At 56.0% G+C, this 22,466-nt stretch overlaps 1 protein-coding gene across 1 annotated transcript in view; it reads right to left on the bottom strand.

Annotated features, from left to right (window-relative positions):
• Nucleotides 1–14,915: 14,915 nt before the first annotated feature.
• SLX9 (SLX9 ribosome biogenesis factor) overlaps nucleotides 14,916–22,466 on the bottom strand; it is a 46,434-nt gene continuing 38,883 nt past the window's right edge. Inside the window, exons 4-6 of the mRNA XM_045284549.1 lie at nucleotides 21,713–21,863; nucleotides 15,373–15,438; nucleotides 14,916–15,195 (exon numbers count right to left, since the gene is read on the bottom strand). Coding sequence (XP_045140484.1) covers nucleotides 15,066–15,195; nucleotides 15,373–15,438; nucleotides 21,713–21,863 — 347 coding nt within the window. The 3' untranslated portion in view covers nucleotides 14,916–15,065. The remainder of the gene's footprint in view (nucleotides 15,196–15,372; nucleotides 15,439–21,712; nucleotides 21,864–22,466) is intronic.

The following is a 22,466-nucleotide window of genomic DNA, read 5'->3' as shown; positions in this document are numbered from 1 at the left end:
GACGGACAACAGAAAAGTGGGTGAAGGGAGAAGTTGGACAGTGTACGACATGACAAAATAATAATAATTTATAAATTATCAAGGGTGCATGAAGGAAGGGGGGGAGGGAGGGAGAAAATGAAGAGCTGGTGCCAGGGGCTTAAGTGGAAAGAAAATGTTTTCAGAATGATGAGGGCAACAAATGTACAAATGTGCTTGACACAATGGACGGATGGATGGATAGTGATAAGAGTTGTACGAGCCCCTGATAAAAGGATTTTTTGAAAAAAAGGAGACATGAGGGAAAGCTTACATTGCTGATAAGAATTTCTTCTTAAACTCACAACCATCCAGCTGGTTCAAATGGTAATGCCCCCATAGGGCAGAAGGGAGCTGCCCCTGTGGGTTTCTGAGACCAGCTCTTGATGGGATTAGAAAGCCTCATCTTTCTCCCTCTGAGAAGCTGGTAGTTTTGAACTGCTGACCTTGCAGTTAGTCGTCCTACATGTAACCTGGGACACCACCAGGGCTCCAGGGCCTTGTTCACACTGAAACAGAAAAACAGAACAACTCACGGAACAGACATGGCTCCAGGAAGATGCCCAGTGGCCGATGAGAACCAATGACCTCACAGCTCCCCTCCTGGAGGGTGCGCTCCTGGGAGTTTGCTCCATGAATCCACCCCAGCCTCAGGGCGGGCTTCTGGCATAGGAGCAAGTGATCACGCTTAGGTGCCAACCCAAAGGTTGGAGGGTCACGTCTGCCCAGAGGTGGCCTGGGAAAAAGGCCTGGAGATCCTATTTCTGAAAAACTGACCATGGGGCACCGTGTACAGGGAGACTCACTCACGGTGGCCACAAGTCAGGGCCAACAGGCGCGTGCGTGCGCGTGCGTGCGTATGTGTGTGCGTGCGCGCGTGCAGAAGAACAGGGGGGCATAAAGGGAAGAGCCAAACCTACTGGCTGTCCCTCCCAGGGCTTTCTGGGACACCATCTCTGGCCAGGCCAGGCCAGGCCAGTGCCTCCCTCAGCAGCCCCCACGGGCACTACAAGTCTGGGCATCGATTCTACTCCCAGGTGCTGGCTGTGCCTCCCGTGTGCTCCACACAGGCAGGGGTGTCTTTGCAGCAAAGAGCTTGTTGATCTCGTTTTCTCCCGTGTTGATCGTGAAAACACTGAGGATGGTAAGTCTCCCTCTGAGAGCATTCTTGGCCGCTGTCCGTGAGCTTGGCGCTGCGGCGCTCTCACCGCGCGCGCTTTCTAAGTCAGCTGTCAGCGTGGTGCTAGTTCCTCTCCCACCCAAGAGTGATTTTAGAGTTTGCTTCATCTCTGAATTGCTTGCCTCTCCTTGGTGTGACTTAGAGATCAACTTCTGGCTCCTTTGTATTTTTGCCTTGTGTGTCCAGAGGGGGAGAGAGGGCCGGAAGTGGGCGTCACACAAGGTAGGTCCCTGACCAAGGGGACTGAACTGAGGCAGTGGGAGCCACCCGGAGCTTAGGAGCAGGATCGGTGAGTTTTCTAAAGTGCACTGTGGCCAACATCCTAACACCTCTCCTGCTGTCTCTCCTCGTCTTTAATCCTCTTCCTGCCTGTCTGTCTTGCCTTCTGTTCCACCCCCCTTCCCCCCCCCTCCATCTAACCTCTCCCTCAAATTCCCTCAAAGGTCACTAACAAACCTTCTAATAGCAGCCCCCCTCCCCTCGGGCTGACATTACCGGTTCCCTTTCTGTGTCTGCTCTGCTGGGGAGTGGCAGGGTCACTTACTTTTTAATCGGCATGTTCTTCACAAATCACACAAGCCGGATGAACGAAACTCCAAAGTGACGGCCTTCAAGTTGGTCTGACCCTGAGCAGCCCTTAGACGCCTAGAACTGCCCCGTGATCTCAGAGACTGACTCTTTATCCCCCTAATACCGCTTACCTTTCTCGGGGATAAGTTTGTTTGGTTTTTATTTTATTTACATAAATCATTTTATTGGGGGCTCTTACAGATCTTATAACCATCCATACATCCATTGTATCAAGCGCATTTGTACATATGTTGCCATCATCATTTCCAAAACATTTTCTTTCTACTTGAGCCCTTGGGACCACCCCTCTTTTTGCCCCTCCCTCCCACCCTCGTGAACCCTTGATAAATTATAAATTATCATTTTTTCCTGAGACCATCCACTGTCTCCCTTGTCCCCTTTAGGGGGCAGGGTATATTTCTATCGTTGTGATGGGTTCCCACTTTCTCCCCTTTCTCCTCCCACCTTCCCCCTACCCTCACGGTATCCCTACTCTCATTACTGGTCCTGAGGGGTTTATCTGTCCTGGATTCTGTGTGTCAAGAGCTCTTATCTGCACCAGTGCACATGCTTTGGCCTAGCTGGGTTTGTAAGGTAGAACTGGGGTGATGATAGTGGGGGGCATGGGGAGGAAGCATTAAAGAACTAGAGGAATATGTGTTTTGTTGGTGCTATACTGCACCCTGGCTGACTTGTCCCTTCTTTGTAACCCTTCTGTGGGGGGATGTCCGATTTTCAACAGATGGGCTCTGGGTCTCCACTCTGATCCCCCTCATTTGCATTGGTATGCTTTTTTGGAGTCTTCTGATACCTGATCCTGTCGACACCTTGTGATCGATCGCACAGGTGGAGTGCGTCTTCCACGTGGGCCAGAGACTAACTCTGCCCAGGAGCAGAACGCCTGTCGCTCCCGGGGCAGCTGGTGCCTGCACCGTGCGGACCTTGCAGTGAGCAGCCAGCACGTGTCCACCGCATCACGGGGCCCCTCACAATGCATGGCTCAACCAAAGTAAAAAGAGCTGTGCAATCTACTGGGTAACATGGCCCCCCTTTTCTGTAGCTATTGTTCTTAGCTCCCCATTGCCCCAGCCTCCCCTGCCAGGACCCCCCCAAAAAAGCAAACTCACTGCCAGCAAGTCGATGTCCGCTCACAGGGACCCTATAGGGTGGGATAGAACTGCCCCCTCTGGGTTTCTGAGACCAGAATCATTTCTGGGGGGCTACAACACATTACCCACACACCGCCGGGGCTCCTGCCAGGCCCCTAGGGAATTATTGACTGGTTACCAGCTCTACAGAATGATGGACCAGTCAATGTCTCGAGTCTCCTGTTTTTCAGTTCGGACTGATGCTCCAGTGCCATCCGTTGTCAGGGCTAGTAGATTTTGTGAAGTACCCTGGTAGTGTAACCAAAGGTTAGCAGTTCAAAACTACCAGCCCCTCCTCGGAAGAAGCATGAGGCTCTCTACTCCTGTAAAGAGTTCCAGTCTCGGAAACACATAGGGGCCGTTCTACTGTGTCCTACAGGGTCGAATGGAGTCCGAATGGGCTCGATGACAGTGAGTTTGGCAGTGAGTTTGCCCCGGAGAGTCAGTAGCTTAGATCAGTGGTGGTCTATGGCTGGTTCAGCCCGGCCCCTGGCTGAAGGAAGCTTCTCATTGCACCCACGAGACGCCTGTATCACATACATTCACAGTGGGGTCAGGCCAGGTCTGTCCACCACTTTGGGGGCCAGGCAGGCCAAACTGAGCATGGAGGGCCATTCAGCAGCACCCCCACCCTAGTTGTGGCCCAAGTCTCCACACACAGCCCGACGTTCCTACTGTAGGGGCAGAGCCAGCCCCTGAGGAAAACCACAGGTGTAGCTAGATAATACATCAATGACTCGAGCTTCCTTCTGGCCCCAAGCTCCCTAGCTGACAGACTTTTGCCAGAAGCCCCGGCAGGGGCCTGTGCTGAGTGTCTGCTGTCCCTGATCAGGGCAAGAAATGCTCTGTGAAGCTGTTTGTGTTCATGGTCAACCGAGAGGGGTCAGCTGGGAAGACAGGGAGGGGCTGATGTGGTCTGGAGCACGGAAGAAAAGTCCCCGTGGAGAAGCTGTGGCCACACAGAGAGTGTAGCAAGGCCCCGGTCACTGTGGGATGTTGGGGCCAGAGAATCAGCAATAGGAGAAGCAGGGGTGGGGTGGGGGCAGTGGAGCCACTATTGTTTATTGTCATTACCACCGCTGAGGGCAGGGACCCAGAGAGCCCAGGGTGGGGACCCACCGTTAAGCCTAAGAAGTCAGGCAGATGCCCCACCTGCAGACTGGGCAGCCCGGATGCTGAGTCTCACTCCACTCTGGCTCTAGGTCTACTAGGGCTGTATGGGGTGGGGGTGCGTGGGGAGAGCACCCTCCCAAGCTGGGCTCCTGACTCAGGTGGCATCCCCTGGCTTTGGTGGGAGGTGAGCTTGATACCACATGGTATCTATCCAGTGTGATGACAGGTACTTGGACGGTGTTGGCCCCGCATGGACGCCCGCAGAGAGACACAGAGGCAGACGGCTGTCCTGGTCAGCTCCCAACAAGGGAGGCTGCCAGGCAGGGCCACCAGGGCAGGGCTGGGGCTGGGTTAAGTGTGGAGGGAACCTGAGACACAGCTTAGGTAGGGACCGCACATAGGGTGGGGGTGGCTGGGTCTCCCCAGGCCCCAGGAGGAAGGCTGTTGGGGGGCGGGGGCAGAAAGAAGGAGCACACCAACTAAAATAGCAGAGGGTGGAGTTCACCTGGGGATGTGCTTCTGGAAAATCAGAGCCTGGCTCCTCTCTGACACTCACAGGGGTGCTGGGACCGGCGTGTTGGGAGCCGGGCGGAGCTCGGGTTTCACAAAGGAGAACAGAGCTTTTCAGCATCTCAGACCTCGGCGCCAGCACTCTTGCAGCAGCGCACCTCGAGGCGTTCACTGGGGAACACCACCCAAGAGAACGCACCGCCGTCGAGTCAATATTGACTCACGGGGACCTGAAGGACAGGGCAGGACTGTCCCTGTGGGTTGCTGAGACTGTCACGCTTTCCAAAGACCAAACCCACTGCAGACTCACAGGGGCTGGTGGTTTCAAACTGCTGACCTTGTGGTTAGCAGCCCAACACAGAACCACTACGCCACCAGGGCTCTGCCCTTCTGTGGGGGGCCCACCTCCCCACAACTGAATGAGTCCAAGGGGACGGTGGTGTGATTGAGGGGAACATTAAAGAGACAGCAGACAAGGCATGCAAGGATTCACCTCTTCCATGGCCACCAGAATCAGAATGAGGCAGTAATGGATTCTCTCAGGAGCTTACATAACCTGGGGCATGTACACCACGGTAAACACAGATGTAACAGGAAGGGGCTGTATCAGAGGGATGTATGTAACAGGAGGGGACGAGCTAGGGGTATGCACGCAATAGAAGGGAGGTATTAGAGGTGTACGTGCGACAGGAAGGTACATAGGTAACAAGATGGGCGGGCTCTAAAGTTAAGATGACAGCCTGACCTTAGTGTCTCTGAGCTGGCTTGACCTTGGGTGTCTCCAAGCTCTGCTCCAGGGGAACAAGCTACGATCCTTATCGTAGGGGAATGGGCCCTACTTAGGGTGGGACAGACAATAAAGTCTGATTGCTTTTGATGGCAGACCCCCTTCAGGCATGTAGCCTCCAAGCAGTTGACCTTCAGGGGTGTCTAGTTGCAACCCTATGCGCGCAAGGATCGCCTTAAAATTGGTATTGTTAAGGGGGATATCGTGGGGAATAACTTTGACCTGGGGGAATGGGAGTGGAACTCCCATCTCCAACCCACAAACACAGGAGCCCCAGCCTCCCAGCCTCCTTAACGAATGCACGTAGAGAATTTGCCCACTCTCCTACCCGCTTCTGTTCCCCACACCATTCACTGGGGATGTGCGAAGACATACTCCGCCCAGGTTTGGAAGGAGGGGCTCTGAGTGGTTATGCTGTCCAGACCCCCCACCCCCACCCCCGGTGGAGCACAGGGCTTTGGGATGATGTGGTGGGGAAGCCACAACTCCCAGCCCAGTGAGCCTGGAGACCGCCCAGCGGCCCGCAGAGAGGCCCAAGGTTTGCAGGTGGAGCAGTCACCTCTGGGATTAGCAGGACACGCAGAGCCCAGGGGAACCCGGTGCTGCAGCAGGAATGCTGCATCGGGAACAGAAGGCCACAGGTCAGCTCCCTGGGAGCAGAGAGGCAAGCTGGAAGCAAGGCCGGAGCAGCAGGCACAGCACAGGGAGGAATTAGCCACCGTGCCCCGGCACGCAGACCCGGGCTGCCAAGCTGGCGTGAGCTATGGAAAACTAATAATCTCATTCACCCACAATGGGAAAAACAGTCAGGAGACTCACGGTTTTCTTAAGAGGTGCCAAGAACGGATCCGAAGTCGACGGCTCCTCTGGTTCAGCGTGCCCACAGTCAGGATGGCCGGGTCAGCATCGCTCCATTACGATGGCGAATGCCCCTGCAAATGCGGTGGGGGTGGTCAGGGGCCCCAGACTCACAGGGACTCTGTGTGCAATGGAACGAGGCACTGCCCGTCCTGTGCCATCCTCACAACTGCTGGCTGTGAGCCACCGTGTCCCTGCGTCCGTCCGTCCGTCCATTTCAGGGAGGTGCTTGCTCTTTTTCACTTCCCGTCTGATCAGAGGAGGTAGCTCTTCCCTCAGCGTCCTGTGGGTGCCTTCAGCAGCCCGCCGGGACCAGTGGCCGATCCCTCAGAGGAGCGCTGGTGGCATAGTGGTGACGCTTTGGGTTGCTAAACTCATGGTGGGCAGTTTGAATCCACTGGCCGCTCTCTGGGGCTGTCTGCTCCAGTAAAGATGCACAGCCTTGGAAGCCCACAGGAGCAGTTCTGCCTCGTCGTGCTGGGTCACCGGGAGTCGGAATCCACTCAGTAACAGGAGTTTGAGTTCGTCGCTCAGAAGTGGACTTCCTCATCTCTTTTGGAAGCAGAGTCTGGAAGCTCTGCTGAAACCGGTTCACCATGCTGGCCCTGCTGGTATTTGAAGTCCCAGTGAGGTAGCTTCCGGCATCACAGCTACACACAAGCCACGGCAGTACAACAAACTGACAGACAAGTGGGGTGAAACGGGAGACGGCCCCCTAAACACTGGACAAGGATCCCTACTGGAACACAGCTGAAGGGCAGAGAGATCCGGTCCACTCCATCCCTGCTTCCTGGCCAGGTGAGCCTGGGTCCTCTGTGCATGTTAGTCCAGGTGGACAAGAGAAACAAATCCATAGACACATATGTGTATAAGAGAGAGTTTTATATAAAGGGTAATTGCACATTAAGAAAGCATCCCAACCCAGTCCAGTCCAAGCCCTCAAATCTGATATTAGCCCATATGTCCTATACCAGTCTATAAAGTCCTCTTCAGACCCACGAAACACATGCAATGATGCCGAATACAGGATGATCACAGGCCAGTGGGTAGAAAGTCTTTGGATCCAGTGGCGTTGTAAGTTCTCTGAGTGCTGGCAGGGGTCTCCACATGGCTTCCCCAGCACCCAGGGCTGCATCAGGGTTGGTCCATGTGGCTTCTCTTCAGGGATGTCTCACAGGAAGTGAGCAGAGAGAGAGAAGTGTCTGTTGCCTCCAAGGAGGAAACAATAGGAGCTCCCAGAATTCTCAGGAGAAGGTTATGCCCACACAGAGGCCTCATTGGTTAGATCTTGATTGACAGGCTAGACTCCACCCCTTCACTCATCATCCTCTCAAATTGACACCAGATTATGTAACTACCACAGGGCACAAGGCCAGGACAGGTGCACGGAATTCAGCATCATGTCCTCACCCCCCTGGTCCCTCTCTAACCCAGAATGTCCGTAAGAGTTCGCCTCTGCCAGGCTCATTCTTGTGAGCTCTAGGGCTGAGTCACCTGCCCCACATTTGCAGGGACCCAGGTGTCCTGCAGCTTCGTGTAATGACGGTCGCTCGTCGGGTTAGATGATCTCGAAAGCGAGCTTTGGGAGGAGAGAGAGGTGGTGCTGTAAAGGGGTGAGGCTGTGGGATCACAGGGGGTGAGTGCTCTTTGCTTTTGGAAAGGGTCTGAGTCTTGGGGGCCAGGGGGTGGACAGTGGAAGCCAAGCTCTAAGAGGACCCGTAAGGCCTCATTGTTCATGCAGATACTCCTCTAGGGCGCTGCTGGGAAAGGGCTCCCCAGCGAGAGGAGGGCCCCGAATCTGCCGAGCTAAAGATGGGGGTCACAGGCCCTCGTTTCCGAAGAGCAAGGACCTCAGGTCAGGTCGTAGTAATATGCAAAGTAAAAAATTCAACCTTAAGTCAGCTCTTAAGGGGCCAAGAGTTGACCCCAATCACATTTGATTCACAATCATGAAGAAACGTGTTCTCCATTAACCCTCTTAAACCCGTCTGTCTACAGTGAGGAGAAAGACCATCAGGGACTCCGTACCTCTTGTTAATGACCGGAGCACCCCCTCAGTATACGGGAGAAAGACGGGACTTTCTCCTCCGGGAAACAGTGACAATCTTGGAAACCATGGGGCGCATCTATAGGGTTGCTATGAATCAGAATCGACAGCGAGAAAGAGAGATCAATTGGTAGCTGCTGACCCATGCGTCTTAGTTTAGGAGGCCGGAGTCTGACTTCAGGACGCTAGCTCTAGGGAGATTCCTTCTCTGTCGCTTCTGAGAGAAGGTCCTCGTCTCCTTCCAGCATCCATGGGCCCGAGTCCCTTGTAGCTCTCCATGTGCCCTGGCACCACTCTTCCCCTGGGTCCAGGAGGTTCGTAGCACAGGGACCCTGGGTCCAAAGGACATGCTCTGTTCCTGGTTCTCCTTCATTCTACAATGCCCATCCGCTTAATGCTCCTCTTATCTCCTGCAAGAGAAAGGTAATACAGTCCACACACTCCTTCCATGGAATCTGGGCTGTGCCCTCAGGTAGGGGGTTTCCTCCCACCACAATCCCCTTACAACTGATTGGCGATCTCATCAGATCACATCATGGGGCTGACCACCTGGTTACATGACTCCACTGAAGATCAGAGGGAGAGAAGGCCCCCTTGCCTCAGGGAACCATTCTAACCTGGCCCAGCTGGGAGGGGAATTGTGGCTGGGAGGGCCTCTGTGTCTCCAGGCACGGTGTGGACAAGTCCCTGCCTTCCTGGCCCCCTCCTCTGAAACAGGCAGCACTGAGGCTGGCCCAGCCTTCTCGAACCCCACGATGCTCTGGTCTTCCTGCAGGGGCCCGTCCTCACCCAGCAGAAAACCACGGTCCACATCAGGAAAGCCCTGGGGCCCCTACCCTGAGCCCCCGTTCCTGAGGCCTCCCAGCCAGGCTGCTTCCGGCAGATGCGGCTCTGCAGGGCAGCCTCCCGAGAGGCCTCAGGAGCAGCACCCCCAGGAGACGGCGAAGGTTGGGCCCAGTCCTGAGGAAGGGTAAGATGTGCCTGGCACCAGGGACACACTAATTAAACATCCTTTGTGTGATTATGATCATTTCCCAACCCAAGGGGCTGAGATAATTACTGAGGCACTAGAAAACCCATAACAGGCTCTCAGCCGGGCACTCCCCTGCCCCCCCCCCCCAGCTGTCAGCACCAGCACCAGACGGCGGCAGAGTTGGTGGGGAGGGTCCCTTGAGGCCCCGAAGGTAGAGGCCAGCTGTACTTCCACACGTGGGCAGTGAGTGGACAGCCTACTCTTGGTGGGTGTGCAGGGCAGCCAGTCCCTTGCCTGCCCTACTCACTCAGGACCTGCCCATGGTGGGACTCAGCTCTGAGAGGTGGGGTGGGCAGGGTTAACCCCTCCCTGTTGGAGGACAGGCAACTGACCCCGAAGAGAACGCATCCAGTTTCCAAACCAGCCTGGCCAGCCCTGCCCCATCCCATTAGCCTCTAGGGCATCCCATTATCCTCTAGGGTTCTCAACCTGTGGGTCGCGACCCCTTTGGGACTGGAACGACCCTTTCACAGGGGTCACCCGATTCCTAACAGTAGCAAAATTAGTGATGAAGTAGCAACGAAACTAATGTTATGGTTGTGTGTGTGTGGAGGGGGCGGTGTCACCACAACACGAGGAACTGTATGAAAGGGTCAAGGCATTAGGAAGGTTGAGAACCACTGCTCTACATGTCAGACTGGCTGGCCTTGAAATGGCCGGAGCTGAGGGCTGGAGCCAAGCACATCGGGGAGTCTGAGGGGCAGAAGGCACGCCCTTGTCAGGCCAGAAGATCAGGAGAGCGCAGGCTGAAGCTTGGGGTGCTAGAAACACCAGCTCAGCCTCTGACAGCCTGAGGGAGGTTCTGTCCCCTGGGCCTCCATATCCCTGGGAGACATGCCTGCACATTTAAAGAAAAGGTTTTTCTACCCGAAAGCTGGTCTCCCAGTAGGGACAGCAGTGACACAGCAGAGGAAGGCAGAAGTTGCTGTCACCCGGCTCTGCTGCCGCTGGCAGCTTCTCCTGGTGTCCTGGATCCCACCCAATGGCGGTGGCCTTTGGGGCCCTGGGCAGACAAGGCTGGGGCGGTAACCATGCCAAGGCCCCAGGCAGACAGGGCCAGGCAGCCCCAGCCTCCGGAAGTTGGTGGGATTCCCAAGGCTGCCATCACTGCGTTGTCACTGCACAAGGAACATTCCAGAAGCAACTGGCCCGCTGTGTGGTGTATACAACGATCGGTGAGAGTCCCAGTAGTGCAGGAACCCTGACTCATGCTCACTTCTGCCCATGGGTGCTTCCAGCCATCCACCGTCCCTGTGCTAGGCTGGGTCAGTGCTGGTGGACAGCATACTGCAGCCAGGGGCCCAGTCCACAGCTGCCCTCTCAAGGGACAGCCAGCGAGGGATGTCTAGCCCTTGACAAGCCTCAGGGCTCAGGGTCACTGCCCACATCAGGCACGGCTTGATGCTATGAGGACAGAATGGAAACCAGTTGTGGCAACGGAGAGGAGGGAGACGTGCCAAGCGGTCCATGTCTTCCCTTGAACACGGGGAGTGGGCACGTGGCCGGGGTGGAAGCTGTCCTGAAGGGCAGTGTGGTGAGACAGCATCCTGGCTCCGCTCAGACCTCATCCACTCCCTTGAGTCCTGGGACCTGACGATGTGGATCTACCTGCGTATGGGCCCCAGGCAGCCCTCTGTTGTGGGAGGGTCCTGTCTGTGTGGAGAACAGAGGCAAAACCACCTGTGTGGACCCAGGACTACCCAGGGTTGGAGGACAAGAGCAAGAGGAGACTGCAGGACAGAGCAGGCCCTGAGTGAACCCAAGGCGGGCAGTGTGCCTCAAGAGGGCCCAGGCTGGGAGCAGTGTGTAGGGCAGTGCCCAGCACCTCCTTACCTTCGCCTTCTTCCTCCGCCCGCCCAGCACACAGCCCTGCGGCCAGCTCTGGTTGCGGGCCAATCTCAAAGTCCCCAATTGTGGTGGTGACATAATTTCAGGTCAACTTGATAGCTAGAATGTAGCGGTGGAGTCTAGCCTATCAATCGGGTCACAAGGTCACACCCACCAGGCAGATTCTGGGAATTTTTTATTCTCCTGGGAGGAAGACCACACTCTCTCTGCTTCACCTTCCTGTTGACCAGCCACAGAGAGCCACGCTGATGGCACCCTGAGCCCTGGATATGCTTCCACCACAGGACTTTACTGGACCCACAGGACTTTCCACCCACCCGCCTGTGATCTTCCTGCATCCGGCACCATTGCATGTGCTGCGTGAGTCTGAAGAGGAGTTCATGGGTTAATATGGGACTTATGGGCTATTATTGGACTTAGCACTTGATCTGGACTGGGCTAGGTTGTTTTCTTAATATATTACTCTGATATGAGGCTCTTTCTTATACATATGAGTCTCCCTGAATTAGTTTCTCTAGTCTACCCAGACTAACACACCAGTGCACCCCCAGCAAGGGTCAACACTTCCTGTGCGCCCCCGACCAATCCCCTGACTTGCTGGGGAGCCTGGGCACAGGGATTAGAGCACTCCAGGTAGCCTGTCTGGGCAAGGTGGATGGCTAGCCCTCTGTGGCCCTCCCCTTTTTTTTTTTTTTTTAATTTCAATCCATACACACATCAACCGTGCAAAGCGCATTTGTACATCGTTTCTCAAAACATTCTCTCTCCAGTGTGGCCCTCCCCTTTGTCAGTTGTTAGAATAAGTGCCACTGACCCATCACAACTGATTCAGTGGCCTCAGCTGCTCCTCCCCTCCCACCCGCCCAGGGTTCCCTGTGGATGAACTGCAGTAATGGCTTCTCCCACCCTGTTACCACCCTCCTCCTCAGCCCACCACTCAGTGGCTGGGGCCAAGTGGCCTGCCTTGGTGTGGGTGTGTGCAGGGATGCAGGGGTGTGTGGTGGGGTGTGGGGATGTCTGGGTGCCACCAGCAAGGTGACCCCGGAAGATGGCCTGGGGCTGGAGGAGCCACCTCGGGCGGGGTCTGAGGTGTAGGCCAGGGCAGGTGATAGTGGGGCTTAGAAGGCCAGAAGACAGAGGTGGGGCTCGGGGAAAACCAGGCCTGCCCACTGCTGGAGCCCAAGCTGGTGGGAGGGGCTTGAGCCATGGTGATGCTCCCCAGGATCCTGGCCCTGGCACGCAGCACAGCCAGAGGGCAGGGAAGGGGCCCTGCTCAAGACCAGAGGAAACCTGGGGAGTGGGAGATCGGACCACCACTCCAGGCCCACTGGGAGAGGGAGCCCTGTCTCTTTTCCCTGGATGCCCACGCCCACCCTTGGTCTTCCCTGGCTTGGTAACAAGGGTGTTAAATAGCCTGAGGGCTGTGTCCTGCAGATGCCCGGGAAACAGGGCTGGAAAAGGGCTAATGAGCTTCCTGGAACTGGGACCTGCCTGCTGTGGGCCTAGCTCCGCCAAGGGCTGGGACAGACCACCCCCGCCTCCTGGTGCTGGGAAGCTTCGACCTGGCGTTCCAGGCCGCCTTCCACACAGGAGCTGCACGGGCTATTCACTGGGAGCAGCAGGGCAGGAGGGTGGTAACAGGGTGGGAGAAGCCATTACTGCTCCCAGTTGGTCCTAATAGGCACATGGTGACGTCATGCACAATGCACACCCTTGGAACCCACCTCTTCAGTGAACTGTGGCCCCTGGGTCGCTGCCCCTGCCCAGCAGTCAATGGCCAAACATAGGCTTCCTGATGCTTGGCTCTTTGAAGGGAGCCAGGTGTCCCTACATGTGGGGTACTTGCTTGCTAGGTGACCACCTGAATCTACTTTTTGAGTGGAAGTGAGAGAAATGCAGCAATAAAGAGACGGGTTGAGTTTGGCCACCGACACCTGTGGACTTGGTTTACAGGTAAAAGATGAGAGCGGGTTGACTGGTCTAAAGTTCATGACCTAGCACAAGGGGGCTAGGCTTGTGGAGTATTGGTGAGAGCCCATGGTCTAAGGCAAGGCGCCCAATGGGCACCCTGTGGAGGCTGAGTGAGGCAGCCCACATTGAGTTGACCAGAACCCGACCAACTGGTGATTTTTGAGCCTGTGAACTGGTGCATATTGTTGCTGACTATATGGATGGCCTGTCCGGATTTGACTTTGCTTACGGATGCAGACTTCACAAGGTTCCAACTGGAATGAAGACTCTTCATGTTGCAAAAAATGATAGTCTCCTCAGAGCACTGGGTTGATGTAAGTGGGCAGTATATAAATTGGATAGCCAAAACCGGGGGGTGGGGGGAGTGGGGGGGTGCATGAAGTGGTTGGCTTACAAACTTTCATAGGTGGGGGAACATATTCCCAGGATTATAGGATTAAGGCATAGGTATTCCTTAATTGCAACTGTGAGGCTAAAGAATGATGTACAGGTGCCAAGGGGTGGATTTAGTTTATTGTGCCAACCTGGCCGATAAACACATGGGGTTAATTAAAGGGCGGAGGGATAAATGGCTCAGTGAGCCTCGCGTTTCAAGTTCTCGGGTCTCTTGCTTTCTGTTGGTCGGACCAGGGTGCAGCTGCCTCAGCCAGTTCCTGCTTCAGCTGGAAAGGCTCACTTCCTGCAAGACATCCCTTAGGAGAAGCCACATGGACCTACCCCGATGCACCCCCAGGTGATGGAGCAGCCGTGTGGAGACCCCTGCCAGAGCTGAGATGCTTACATGCTGACTCGGCTTTCCTCCTGCAGTTGGCATTGTAAGTGTCTGTGTTTTGTGAGATGGAGAACTTTGTGGATTGGTGTTGGACATATGGGTTAATGTTGGACTTGTGGGCTTGGGCAGCACTGGGTTGGGGTGTTTTCTTGATGTGCACTTACCCTTTATATAAAACTCTCTTATACGTTATGAGTTTCTGTGGATTTGTTTCTTTAAAGTACAGACTAAGGCATTGGGAGAGGCCCAGCCTATGGGGCCCTCAAAGCAGAAGCCCCCCTGCCGTCCTTTAGAAGTGCCTGCATACCTTCCTGGCAGGCCATCCACACACCAGAACCATCAGGTCTCCTGGAGTCTGTTCTGGCTGAGGGGGAGTGGGGGTGGGGTGGGAGATGGGTAGGGAAGGGGAGGCTGCAGATTCCTGCCCGCTGTGACCAGTTCATGTAAGGACAGTCCCTGGAACCCAGCCCACTGCTCATGGTCAGTGTTCTATGGCTAGCACACTTACACAGATGATTCTTGGTGACTAGCTGTCATGTGGAAACCCTCTGCCAAGAGCTAGTTATGGACCTCTTGGGGGGCCCTGTCCCGATCCCACGGGCCCAAGTCCTGAGATGCCTGGCGCACCTGCCAAGGCAGGGCCACACTGATTTAGCAGCCCACTTGTCTACCTACGGGGGCACCGCTCTAGAGCGTGGGGGGCACCCAGTGGTCAAAAAACAACCCCAACTCTACTGACCCAGATGAAAACCTACAAGAAGTGGGGCAGGCCGTCATGCCTGGTGTGATCTGCCCTCTATTTGGGGCCCTGGAACAGGACTCGGAGAGCAGGAGGGCAGAGGTGGGGGAGCAGGTGGTGAGCCCCACAGCCTGGGTACTCGGCTCCCTCCACACTCTCAGCAAGGGGTCACCACGTAGCTCCTGTGGCCCTCGGGGACAGGGGAGGGGGCATGAGGAGCATCAGTGGGCAGGGCATGCTTAGCCAAGCACCCGGCAGCTGGGACAAGACCTAGCAGGGACGGATGTGCCCGGAGAGCAGTGGAGGCACGGGCTTGGGGTGTGCAGTTCAGCCCAAAGCACTTTATTCCATGTTTCTCACACTCACCATGCTCCTCCCTAACGCCTAGCAAAAGAAAATCGTCCCCAGCTACAGGAAAGACACCAAGCACAGGAGGCCCCTGGCGCACTGCACCAGCAGGGCTCTGAGCCATCAGGACTGGAAGGCGAGAATGCCGTCCACAGAGAGCTGGCGGGGGAGTCGCTGCCCGATGACCTCCAGGGGATTGGCTCGGTAGGCGGGGCTGGACAGCAGGGCCTTGAACCGGGCGCTTTCTTCCATGCTGCAAGGGAAGACCTAAAGGTTAGGACGGGGACAGCGCTGAGGACACCCAGCCGGACAGGGAGCCTGAACCCTAGTGGCATGCCGTCCTGGGACAGGGAGGCCGGGGCGCCCCAGGGTGCTCCTTCCACACTGGGGTCGTGGGTGGGTGGGGACAGCCGAGGCAGCACATACTCACAGGAACTGAATCCTCTGGTTGCCGCTCATCTGCCTGAGCTCCGTGGGCCTGGGCTTGCGGCTCGGCCTGCCGTGCACAGGGAGAAGCCCGGTTAGTCACACCCAAAGATGCCCTCGTGGTCAGCAGTCCGACGTAGAGCCAAGAGCGCCGCCAGGTTCGCCCGAGCTGCACGCCGGGGCTGCACAAACTGGGGCCTGACCAACCACACCGAGCGACTTTCACACGGGTGCTTGAACCTGAGGGGCCGGGTGGTCACTGGGTTAGCCCCAGGGCTGACGGCACCTAGGCTGCCTCCCAGGGCATGCCACTCGCTAGGGGTGAAGCAGACAGCAACGCACACACCAAACCTCCCATCACACTGCACTTATCCTGAGGATCTATGTGGTCCCCAGGAAATCAGGTGTTCTTCCTGAGACAAGGGCCAGGCCAAGGTCAAACAGGTCAAGACCGGGGCCTGTAGCAGATAGCAGCAGAGCCCCAGAGGGGGTGCAACAGGCTTCCTTCCAGAGACAACGATGGACCGAGAGGGTGGGAAGGGTCGGACAATCTACTCCGAGCTCCTTAGCTAAATTTAGACTCCAGACCTAGTGTTTTATTCATGTTAATTTTTGAAATATGAATGTAAGACATGTCATGTGCACCAAAAATGATCTCAGTCCCACTCTTCTTTAGCCCTTGCTGAGTCTCTTATGGTGGGGGGGGTGGAACTCGGCCTCCCATTCACCCCAAGTTCTCATGCATGACCCTTTGCTCCTCAGTTCTTGAGGAGTCAGAAAGCTCGGGCCAATGTCCACAGCCCACATCCTGGGTGGTCAGACACGGGCCTCGTGAAGGCGTCCCGTGCAAGGGCTCTTCTAGTGCCCATCTCCTCTGAGCCACGGTGGCCTGGGCTCAGCCACAGGCCAGAGCAGAGGGCGAGGATGCCACAGCCAGGCGGCTCGGCCTGGGCCTCTCAGACTGCATGCGGGGCTCCCCTCCAGGAAGTTTTAAGCAAGTTGAAAGCCCGTATCAGGGATCTAGGTTTGTCGCCCCGGCGGGTAAGCTTTGCCTTCTGCCATGGTGATGGTCAGGGGCCAGGTGAGGTACTGAGGTTGACCACTGGATGGGGTGACCAGTGAAGGGGAAGGTAAGAGCCCTGATCCTGCTCCCCAGCAAAGGCTCTTGAAGGTGCCGTAACTCTGGAAATGAATGGGAAAGGCACTGAGCTCTGGGGTGATGCTGCGTCTCACAGGGCACAGTTGGTACCCGACCACACCCACTAGGGTGGAATACTCTACCCACGGAAGGTGCTGGGAACAGGCAAAGGGAGGTGGGCAGAGCGACCCACATGCTGCTGACAAAGCTCAGGGTTAGCTCCACAGAGATGGTTCTACACAGAAGTAACCAACAGCAGGGGGGCCTAAAAGCACAGAGTATTCCAGTGAGCACAGCAAGCACCCCAATCTGTTTCTGAAATGTGTCCTCAATACAGGGAGCCCGCTTTCCTGGAGACGTGGCAGTGTTAGAGCTGGGGTGGGAAATGTGCCCCATCTGCCTGGAGTATCTTGTACCGTCAGAAGGGGGTGCTCAGTCCACATCCCGCCCGCACGCAGTGGTGGGGCTCCAGCTAGAAGCACCTGAGAGGCACGGGCGCTCAGGTCCATTCTCATGTAAATGACTGAGTGGCTAGTGGGAGGGGAGGCAAACACCCTGTAGGGAATCCCACATCCAAGAAGCAAGACCTCAGGGATACTGTTTGGGGTTGGGGCCCAGACTATCATAGAGCAAGCACTGTAACAGAGTGGTATGGGTTTTTGGTTTCCCAATGCAATGTAAACTTTGTCTGCATTGCTCCATACCAGGCTGCTTGCACAGCCTGCAAGCTATAAAAGTGACAGTGTGTGCAAGGCGCACAGTATGCCGGCACCTTCTGTACTAGCTCCCCACTCCGTAAGCATGGGGTGTATACAGAGGAACTCCTCTCAGAGCCAGGGTGGGAGAGGAAGAGGACCCCACAGGTGAGGAGGACAAGCATGACCTTAAGCCAGGGCCGATGTCCCCAAATCTCTCCTTATGGCAAATCATCACCCAGATGCCAATTGAGAGGCACTCAACTAAACAGCTAACTAGCACTCCTCAAAATGGCCAAGGTCATCAAGAACAGCGTGGGCGCATGGCTGTCAGAGCCAAGCACAGCCTAGGGAGACGGGTGCTCAGGGCCAGGACCTCTGGAAGGCAGAGACTGATGGCCAGCAGGGGCTCGGGCTACCACCACCTACACGCACTGTGCATGCGCGCCGGTTCCAGGCTGTTAGACACCATGCTCAGAAGACCCAAGACTTTCTTCATTCTGAGACGAGGCTATTTCTGTACTGTCTCTGTAATGGTCCTGTAAACCTGAAACTGCCGTGGGGAGTTTAGAGGGGTAGGAGTTCATTTGTTGAAATGGGCTGTGTCAAAATTGCTCCCTTAAAAATCAAATTATTAAAACGGGGTGGGGAGGGAGAGAAAGAGAAGGTTCACAGCCTTAAAAAACATCCCTCCAGTTTCCTTACCCGTCAGACCTAATTACTGGTCTGAGTGGCTAAAAAACAAGGGAGGCAACATACAAACGAGGCTGACTTTAGGGCCAAACAAGTTCGTTTCAAACATACGAAGAAATGAATTAAAGGAAACTATTGTGATATGTTTATTCACCACGCCCCCGGGTTCCAGGAGGAGACCGCGTGGGGCTGGGCATTGAGAGGCTGAGGCCGGGTTAGGCTGCCTCTCCCGACCTGAGGGAGCACAGCCTCATGGCTGCCACGGTCCCACAGCGTTCCTGCCCCGGCCAGCAGACCAAGGTTTCTGCAGCTCTCGGGACATTCTGCGGATGAGGAAACTGAGAAACCACACAGGTGCGCTTTGACCTGGGCAGCATTTTGTGTGAGGACCCAGAATGGAATTTGCATCTCAGGCTTGAGGTCAGCCGTCAATCTCAACCAACCCCCACCCCCACCCCCACCCCCAGTCTGCTCACCGCTGTGGGTGGTTTCCCCCTGGACAGTCTCGTCTGTGATGGGGTGGACAGGGAGCCGCCTGGGCTGACAAGGGTCAGTGCTATCAGCTACAGAAATTATTTCTCAAAACACCAAAGAAGTGACAGCAATAAATACTGATGGCCAGAATCTACGGTAATCACAACAGAGCACCCTCAGTCTGCCCAGCTTGCTCCTGGAAAGCTGAGGTGTGGGCCCACACCTGGCTGGGGCCCCTCCTTCCTTCATGAAGACAACAACCCAAACAGGTGGCACATAGGTCCTCGGCAGCTGTTTTTTTTTTTTTGGGGGGGGGGGGCAGGGGGAGTTACCGCTAGAAGGCAGCAGGTCACTGTGCCTATGAATTCAGAGGACAATGATGTCAGTGTGGTGACCAGAGGGGAGGCCTGTCCACAGGCATCCATGTGCAGGTCATCACGCCCAGATCCTACACTCAAGGTCACAAAAGCTCAGGACAGAACAATCTGTGGACACACACAGAACAATCTGTGGACACACACACACACACACACACAGAACAATCTGTGGACACACACACACACACACACACACCCCACCCACCCGGCCTGCCACGGGGTCTCAGTGCACCCGAGAAAGGCCCAGGTCAACCTTGGCTGTCTCACTCATACAGGGGTGGGCCCCTCTCCAACTAGCTCTCAGGAAAGGGCAATGGGAACGGGCAATGGGAACATGCCGGCGTGTTTGAGTACCCCAAAACTCTGGCAGCTAGGATTCTGGTGACAAGGAGCTATCAACTTTGGTTCCAAGACATTTCAGAAATGTGCCAGGCACAAACTCGCCAGAGCACCAAGTGTGCCTCTGAAGGGAGGCCTGAGCAAAGCCCACGCGAGCTCTTGGGACGGGTGCTTGTCACCTCCCCACTGCAAAGTCCCTCTGCTTCAATCTGCACACGCTCAGACTGGCTTCCGTGGCCCTGTGGGTGTGGACAAGCGTCCACCTTAGGCACACAGGCCACGTGGGTCCGGGAAGTGAGGCCCACCTCAGGGAGGCGGTATAGCTGAGGAGCCCCCAGTGGGAAGGTGTGTGCAAGAGCCATCAAGGCCCATGGAGGTCTCAGCCTGAGAGAGGAGGGCACAGCCAGTGGGTGCTCACAGTAGAGCACCAGGCCCAATAGGCAGAGCAGCCTTGGTGGCCACGGCTGTGCGGGGGGCTAGAGAGGGCTAGGGTGGCCATGCACAGCTGGAAGGAAGAGGGGTGTGAGAGTCCACCTTGGCCACTCTGTTAGGTCCAATCAGAAGCAAAACCACGGACGCATGTGTGCTGTACAGAGAAAGCTTTATAACAAAAATGGCTCACACAGTTTGAGAAATCGCCAAGTCCTGTCCAGTTCAAGCCAGGCTTCTCCTGGCTCGGGGAAGTCGGTGAACAGAAAGCAGGCTGGTGGATGCAGAGGTCCGAAGTAGATTGAATAAATCCATTGTCTGGAGCCTGCTGAGGGGGCCTTAAATTGGCAGGTGACTTCATAGATCAAGGAACCAGGTGCGAGATCCAGCTCCAGCAGAGGACCAAAGAGAATTCACCCTGCTTCCCCTCTTATACCACAAGGCTCTTGATACCAACAGGGTGTCATCAGGCTGAGACACAATTGACAGCTTGAGCTCCGCCCATACCCTTACCGGAGTGTCTAGTTGTCATCATCCTTAGCCAGCATAGACCACCCCTTGGCAACAGGACATCTGTGCATTACTCATTAACCATCACAATCGCCAAAGACAATAAATTAAATCAGAGGTGCTCCTAATGTGCTACAACTAACACGCACACAACCGCACAGATGCGCTAACCCCGTTTTCATCTGACCGCCTCCCTTTGGAACGAGGGTCTCCAGACCTGAAGAGGAGAAGGTGGCAGGGACAGGAAAACAGTCTGCTTGGATTCACTGTCGGTCTCTGCTGCTGGCAGGCCGGGCACTCAGCAGTGGCAATAGTCAAGGCAGCCTTGGTGGGCGGAAGTCCACGTTGCCGAGCCCACGCACCGTGTCCACTTTGTTCAGGCCCCTACCGGGCAAGGACAGGAGTGGCTGTGCAAAGAGGACTGGTTTCCATGAAACGCATCGTCCCATCCACATGGCTGTCAAAATCCTCCCCTGCAGAGGTGATCCTTTGGGGCACATAGCCTTCACTTTCTTTGGCCCATTCAAAGAGATCTATCCACATGCTTCTTCCCCACACCTCCTCGTCACCAAATTTCCTTCCAAGTCCCTGACCATCCAGCGAAACCATGGGCCAGAGCCCACAAATCGCTACAATCACACATTTGGCCAGTCTGCCTTCCAGGGAAATCCAACTTGGTGCACTGCTAGAAGTTCTGCCCATTGGGAGCATCTGCCTTCGCCATGGTTCCTCAGGGGGCCCCAGAAAAAGGCTCCAGTGCTGCTGGTGGGCACTTCCGAGTGGTACTTGCATGGAGTGCAGAGCCATCGGTACACCAAGCACCAGGAACTCCTCCCTTCCCGTCATGGAAGCCACAGGTGCAGGCTGGGAGAAGGAGGTACTGTAACCAGAGTGGAGTGGGGACTGTAGGCATTTGGGCCACTTCTTCATTCGGCCTGCCTGTACCTTCAGGCCCTGCTCTAGCCCAAGCTCATGCATATCACGGCTTCCACTGAGAGGAAATACTGCTGTGGCCAAGTCGGATGAGCCGCAGGGTCAGACAATACCCAGTCGTGATGGGCACGGTGACTTGGTGGTCCATGTAAGGTGTTCAGTCTCCACTAAGGCCAGACGCTGGTTTTCAAAGGTGGAGGAGTGGTCTGCAGGATGATTCGCCTGCACTGATTCGCCAGGAGGCCCAGTTGGAACAGCTGGATCCTAAGGCCCACATGGCAGAGGGGCTTGCACAGCAGCCTCGGGCAGCTTGTTGACGCGTTTGCTATGCAGGCTGGAGGAGCACTCTGCCGAGTCTCTCCCTTATACCACAGGCTTACGGAACCACGGGGGTGTCATCAGGCTTCAGACACTGATCGGTTGGGCTGTGTGACTTCCCCTATCCAGGAGGCTAGTTGACCTAAGCCCTAACATCTCGGCCACTTCACCAACCTGAATACACGCCTGCTTGCCACGGGTGGGCCAGCCACTCCCGGCATCTCCTGCTTGCCTGGCCCAGAGGGAGGGTGGGCGGGGCTCAGGCGAAAAGATCGAGAGTCTGATGAGATCCGAAACTGCAGGGACCCTTCCCACCTCTCCCTCTTCCACCATTCTTTTTCCTCTGGACCCAGTTCAGCCGGTGCTTGGTCTGTGGGGAAGGAGTCGGTCTTGGACCACACAACTCGGCCTGCTTTCTGACCAAGGTACCATACTTGCCTCTTGGGCTGCCTCTGGCCACTGGGGCGCTCTAGCTCCGCCAGAGTGGGCAGGGCCTCCAGCAGTGGGCGCAGATCTCCCACCACTTCGGTGGCCCTCCGTCGCTGTTCCTCTGAGCGCTTCTTCTCGGCCTGCTTGATAGCCTCAATCTCTGGGATGAAGAGGAGAGAGCATGAAGTTAGAGGGGAGCAGAAACCACATGCCCCCCCCCCCCCCACCATGAGCTCACATCAAAAAGCAGATGGAGTGCCACCAAGTCTCAGCAGATGGTGCAGGGGACAAACCTATTTTAAAAGTGCCGGACAGCTGGGTGTGCAAGGGTGACTAGGGCCAGCAAGAGTGCCCCCCCCCCACCCCAGCCCCAACACTGGCCGGCCCGCTTCCTCTGGGGCAGACTGCCATCACGAGCCTGCTGGAAGCGGGCGCCACACTCCCCTTCCTGCTGTCACCTACCTCCCCGCCCTAGAAACCTGGGAGGCGGCGGCTCGAGTTATTTTTTCCCTTAATCACAGAGCTCGGCACGCGTTTTAATTACAGGCTTGGTCATGAGACCAGCATTATAAGCACTGAGGGTTTTTTCTTTTGCAGAGGAGGCTGGCGTGGTGGCCTGGGCACGTGGGGAGGCAGAGGGAGGCACAAGGACAAAGCACAGACCGGAGTGACTTGACTTGCCAGCAAGGCAGTCGCCCAGGCTTCCCCGGCCCGAGACTAGGGAAGAGGATGCCAGCAGGAAGGAGTCTTCCCACCGGGGGCT

Source organism: Echinops telfairi, unplaced genomic scaffold (assembly GCF_000313985.2).
Source record: "Echinops telfairi isolate 266 unplaced genomic scaffold, ASM31398v2 ScPeMD7_7469;HRSCAF=8507_0, whole genome shotgun sequence".
NCBI lineage: Eukaryota > Metazoa > Chordata > Mammalia > Afrosoricida > Tenrecidae > Echinops > Echinops telfairi.
Note: the sequence above shows the minus strand (reverse complement) of the source record. Positions and strands in the feature narration are given on the sequence as shown.